Source organism: Elaeis guineensis, chromosome 6 (genome assembly GCF_000442705.2).
Source record: "Elaeis guineensis isolate ETL-2024a chromosome 6, EG11, whole genome shotgun sequence".
Taxonomy (NCBI): domain Eukaryota; kingdom Viridiplantae; phylum Streptophyta; class Magnoliopsida; order Arecales; family Arecaceae; genus Elaeis; species Elaeis guineensis.
The window spans coordinates 6126726-6132491 of NC_025998.2; the positions used below are offsets into that span (position 1 = coordinate 6126726).

General features: G+C 41.3%; 1 protein-coding gene across 1 annotated transcript; it reads left to right on the top strand.

The window, feature by feature from the left end:
- Window positions 1-1091: 1091 nt before the first annotated feature.
- Window positions 1092-2474, top strand: LOC140858424 (heat stress transcription factor C-1b-like). Its single transcript, XM_073259010.1, has 2 exons — window positions 1092-1478; window positions 1567-2474. The coding sequence occupies exons 1-2, from the start codon at window positions 1242-1244 to the stop codon at window positions 2287-2289; spliced, it is 960 nt and encodes a 319-aa protein (XP_073115111.1). The 5' UTR covers window positions 1092-1241; the 3' UTR covers window positions 2290-2474.
- The last annotated feature ends 3292 nt before the right edge of the window (window positions 2475-5766 follow it).

Consider the following 5766-nt stretch of genomic DNA (forward strand, 5'->3'; position numbering starts at 1 on the left):
CCTGACGCCACCTTCATTGGGGTGTACGACAGCCACGGTGGGCTTGATGCCTCCCGCTTCATCTCCGATCATCTCTTCCTTCATCTCGTGAGTAGGTCTCTTTGTTCGACATCTATTGCTGTTCTTAAAATTTTCTTTTTATTCCTTCTCATCAATTGCTCGGGAAGTGTTTATTTCACTGATATTGGACTTATGAAGCTTATCTTTATGTCTGATATGCTTCTCAAGGTGTGTTCTTCATTTTTTTATTTTTTTTTATTTTTTGATAACAAATGTGTGTTCTTGGTTGGTGTCAGAGTTGGTGATGGCTCTGTGGTGGCTTTTATGTGGCTGAGAGATTTAATATTGGATTAGTTCTTGGATTTAATCCATATTAGAAAATTTAGCAAAACCAAAGATGGTGAGATTAGGACATTGTAATGAAAATGCACATATGATTGATGTGTTTTGACTTGCACCAGTTGGTTCCAACTCTTATTTATAAATAATTATTATTTTTTATTTATCTTTTCTTAAGCTATGCCACGTCAGATATAAGAAGAATCATGTGTAAATCATGTGATCAATTCTGTTAAAAAATTTTAATAGTGTTTGCTCCCATCTTTATATAATTTTTTTTAAAAAAAATATTTTTTTAAATTTAAAAAAAAAATATTTTAAAATAAATTTTAAGTAAAAATTAACGATCTGAAATAACTGTTTGACCTATTATAATTCAGGATATCGCTAATTGATAAGTTGTGCTACATGAGCCACGCTAAATTGGCTTGCCGACATTACGCTGTCGAGAAGTGACGTAAGATATCGCAAGGATCAGGAAGCTCAAACGCGTCAATTAGTCCTAATAAAAGTCACTCTGTCTCCCACGACACCAGCATGAATTTGTGTGTTGGGTCATGTAAACCCTTCTAAAGCCAGGGTGAGGATCCCCTTACCGCCGTGCTTAATTTGTCCACTTCTCAGACGGCTAGTAATTAACTCGAAAAGAGATCGGCCTCAGGTTCTCCACTCCTCCCTCTCTCTCTCTCTCTCTAACCAGGCCACCCTTACAGTACCATCACATCTCACAGTCTTGGCTCGCAAGAAACAGCAACAAAATATCTAGACAGAGAGAGAGAGAGAGAGGGAGAGAAAGCTAGGTGTGATAGGTTGACAGTAGTGACACCATTAATTAGTAAGTCGCGGCTACATATTAGTCAGAGAGAGACCTTATATCTTATCCTATATCTTTCTATTTGGGGATGGGAATGGAAGAGGAGAGCAGCTGCGGTAAAATAGGGTATCAAATCCAGGTGGCGCCCTTCGTAGCGAAGACGTACCAGATGGTGAACGACCCCAGGACCGACGCCTTGATCCAGTGGGGAAAAGGGAACAACAGCTTCCTCGTTCTCGACCCCGCCGACTTCTCCCAGCTCCTCCTCCCCTCTTACTTCAAGCACAGCAACTTCTCCAGCTTCGTCCGCCAGCTCAACACCTACGTACGTCAGTCCTCCTCCCCTCTCCTCAATCTATCCTTTTCTTTACTCCTACGCTCATGTTTCTCCTCTTTCTTTGGCTTGGGTTCAGGGTTTCAGGAAGGTGGATCCGGATCGATGGGAGTTTGCTCATGAATTTTTCCTCCGAGGGCAGACACACCTATTGCCTTGCATCGTTCGTCGAAAGAAGAGGAACGACGGTAGTAGCAGCAGCAGCAGCGATAGGAAGGAAGGCATCCAAGGGGAGGAGGAAGAGGAGAGTTTATTAAAAGAGCTTGCGAGGTTAAGACAAGAGCAAAGGGCACTAGATGAAGAGTTACAACGGATGAGCAAGAGACTTCAAACCACGGAAAAGCGGCCACAGCAGATCATGTCCTTCCTTGTTAAAGTGGCCGAGGACCCCGACTTCCTCCCTCGGCTTATACTTTCCAAGAAGCAGCAGTTGGCACCGGAGAAGAAGCGGCGGCTTGTCGCACCCTCGACACCTCATCCTTTCTCTCCTCCTCCTTCCCTCCTCTTGGCAAGCGAAGTCTCACCACCTTTAGACATCGGCTTGGCAGCAGGACAAACGAACTTTTCCACTTTGGAGCATCGACCTGCAGGGCCTTTAACAGTAGAAGCAGAGAGAACGTTACCAACTTCTTCCAGTACTTTGGTTGATACTGGCCGTGATGGTGGAGTTGGTGTTAACGATACTGTTATTTCGGGGAACCAAGTGCGCTTGCTATCGGAGTTTGGATTGGCCGAAACGAGCTCGATGACCGAAAAAGCAGTACCATTCCCGTTCTCTTTGCTCGGCCACGGATTCTTCTAGCATGCTTACTGTGTTCAGATGGGAATTTAAATTGTAATAATTATCTTATATTTTGTCTTCCTCCAGCCTCTCAGGAGGAAAGATATTGTTTAGCTTTCTAGATATTTGTTGCCATCTCGTTGCATTAATTTGTTGTACCTTTCTAATCTTTCTCATAGCAAGTGTCAACAAACTATTCGTCCGAACACGTGATGGAGTTTTGGGAAGTGGGCTGCTCTTTTTATTATCCTCTGCGTCAGTGCCTACTTTCCGTTCCGGCCGTTCGATATTTGCGGCTGGTGATTATAAATACCACGGGTGAGCGTAAGTGAAGACTGACCGAGCTTTTCTGCTTCAGAAATGGAAAGCTCACCGCCCGAGGAAAGGAAACCAAGAGATAAGCGAGCACGGGATTCCCTGACTTCTCTTTCAGTCGAAGTGAAAGGTGAAGGCGGTTGGAAAGACGGCATCAGCGGTCAACACTTGGCGAGCTATAACTGGTGAACTGTTCATGGGTCATGTTTTTTGGATAAAAAGTGATGTGCTCTATGGCGGTGCTGTGTGGTGGAGTTGAGGGATCTCCTTTGTTTTAGAATATTGCTGTTGCCTTTCCTTCCCCTTTTTCTTAGCCAAGTACTTCATAGCGAGGAGGGATAAAGGAAAAAATAACTATAATAATAAAGCAATGTGCTTGTTGACGACAATAAAGTTAGATGATGATGAATAAAAATAAAAGCGTAGTTTTAAAGGAAAAAAATGACAAGCATAAAGGGTCGCTCGGAATCCAGCTAACGTGATTGATGGAAAATATATTTGTTTTAAATTGGAAATGGGAGATGCTGATTCGATGGGACATGTCATATACTTGGCTGCTTTTCCTCCGGGGGGGGTGCCCCTAACATGGGGACGCCATGCAAGGAACAATGTCCTCCGCTTTTTAGTCCCCTGCATGCTAGCAGATCGTAGATGTTTTCTCTATGTATAGGTGTGTGCACTTTGGATTTGATGTCGTTTTAGGACTTATTGCGCGTTGCCATCCTCATAATGTTATAACCATGGTATGTCCCATGACTTGCAAGCTTGTTGGATCCTGGTAAAGGTGACGCAAGACGGAGGAAGGAAAGCAGAGAGGAGTGAGGAGAAGGAGAGAAAGGAAGAAAAAGGACGGAGTTGGAGAAGCAATGATAAAAGAAAAAGACAACTCAATGTTTTTAAATCCCACGATGCAGAATTTGCATTCTTTAAGTATGCATAGGTAGATATTTATAGATATAAAATTCTAATAAGAGTCTGAATTAAATCCTTATAAATATAGAAATAAAAATATCAAAATCCTCACAAAACTTTAGTCCTAATAAAAATAAAATTTTTTATTTCCATATTTGTGTCTAATGATAGTACATCTATATTTTTTATTGGTTGGTCTATTGCAAGGATGCCACATTTATGCTATATTGTTCGGGTCCAATAATTTATTTGGCTTAGAAACTAGCATACCCTTATTACAAAAGGCAAAAATAATATAGAATTTTAGAAAGGATATGATTTTGAAGAAGTTCGGATCAGATGGAACGGACCTAAAGTCAGAAAATTTCAATAACAGGCCAAGATGCACGACGGGCTTGTGTTAGCTTATGTGCTACAGAGCAACTCCCAAATGTCATCCAATAAACGAGGTTAGCTAACTCGTATGGAAGTAAAGGGTCACATAGTAAACATATTAAATTATGACGTTATGCTAGTTAGTCACATACCTAAGCATTTTGCACAGCCTGCGCCATGGACAATCTACTTTTTAATATTGAGGGGCCATAAAGCATTACGCGGTTTGGCCTTCAAGTTTAACACTCTATTTACTCATTAAAAAAAAAAAAATTAACACTCTGTTTAAGTTTTCTTTCAAATTAAGCCTCGTATTTTACTTTGCCCCTCCCATCAGGCGAGCGACACCTGTATTTTGCCTTGTGATTTTCTTTTCCATCATGCCTTTACCCATTCAATAACATCATAATATCTTTTAAACCCTACCTACCATATTTATCATCCAGAACAAAGTTCTCTCTTTTTTTTTTTTTAATTAAGTTAGTAGTGAGACCACGTGACATATAAATGTTTTTAGGTAAATAAAAATCTTGATAGAAATGCCACCATCAGGGTGTGAACGCTGGGCTTCTCTCAGGTGGAGGGAGATGCCAATGAATTTGGCTAATAAAGCTGGTTAGTGACATGTAGGGTTTTTCTAAGTACATAATTGTAACTACCAATCTTCCAAGATAAACTAAATTATATCCAACTGATATAAAAGTAGCTAGCATCGAATAATATTCTTTGCCACGCTTGAGACCTAACCTCTGGTTGAGCGGCCATCTCAAACTCACACCAAATTAGACATTTAAAAAATTAACTAGATCAAAAGATTGGGTCTAAACCCTCGAATGCACCCTGACCCAACTTGAAAAAGAAGTTGACCAGACCCAACCTGCACACCTACAGCAAATTTGGGTCTGCGCAGATCAAATTGATCTAGACCCAACTTTCTCACTTCAAGCTCCAGTGAATTAAGCAAGGCATAAATGTGGTTCTGCTACAGTACTAGTTGCACCAACAACTTGTTACACAATAAAATTAACTAGCTAACTCAAACTACCTATTCATCCCTATTTACATTAGTATATGGTAGGCAAGAGAAACTGTTATTGTCTTGGGCGGCATCCATCAAGCTGCAGGTTGACGTGGGTTTATTGGGCCAGGCGCTCATACCAAGCCCATTACCAGGAAGTTTGATCATGCTTGACGCACTGGAAAAAATCTGCCAGAGTACATAAGTAATCCGTAGCCCGGACACTGCCATCAAGCTAGGGATAAAACTACTATAATTAGGCCGATCATAAAAAAAATTATGATCGGACCGTCATCATCTGCTACGTGTCCGAAATACACCGTGTTTAAAATGCCAAGAAAATAGGAATGGATAAACCTAGGGGGTTATGTAATGTTTATCAAAATTATTCAAATACTCCTAGGGTTTATCCATTTCTGTATTTTTAGTATTTTAATCGTGCGGCGTGCTTTGAAGACATGGTAGGCAATGAAAATCTGACCATAATTCTTTTCATGGTCGGTCCGACCATAGAAATTTTATCCCTAAACTAAGGTGCAATCCTAAATTCTAACTTATTTTGAGTTGGTGCTCCGAGCATGAGTGCAGATCCTCTGCTATGGATCACATGGTGTGGTGCACTATGCATATCATCCATTACATGATAGACGGCCAAGAACAAACACAGGCTGTGCAATGCATGTCTCATCCGATCGTATGCAGTTGTCTATTGCAAGATGGATGCTGCGTACGATCCACCGCACTGTGTACTGCATCGTAGGTACCGCAGAGAACCCACTCTCCCTGAGCATATCAGCAAGGGCACACACAGTTAGCCCTCCACAACAAGCTACTTTACCAGCTCCCAACGGATGAACCCATGATAGTGGAGTGATTCA

Coding starts and splice junctions, on each gene's coding strand:
- LOC140858424 (XM_073259010.1), top strand. CDS start 1,242: ATGGGAATGGAAGAGGAGAGCAGCTGCGGTAAAATAGGGTATCAAATC. Junction 1,479..1,566: donor TCCGCCAGCTCAACACCTAC/GTACGTCAGTCC, acceptor GCTTGGGTTCAG/GGTTTCAGGAAGGTGGATCC.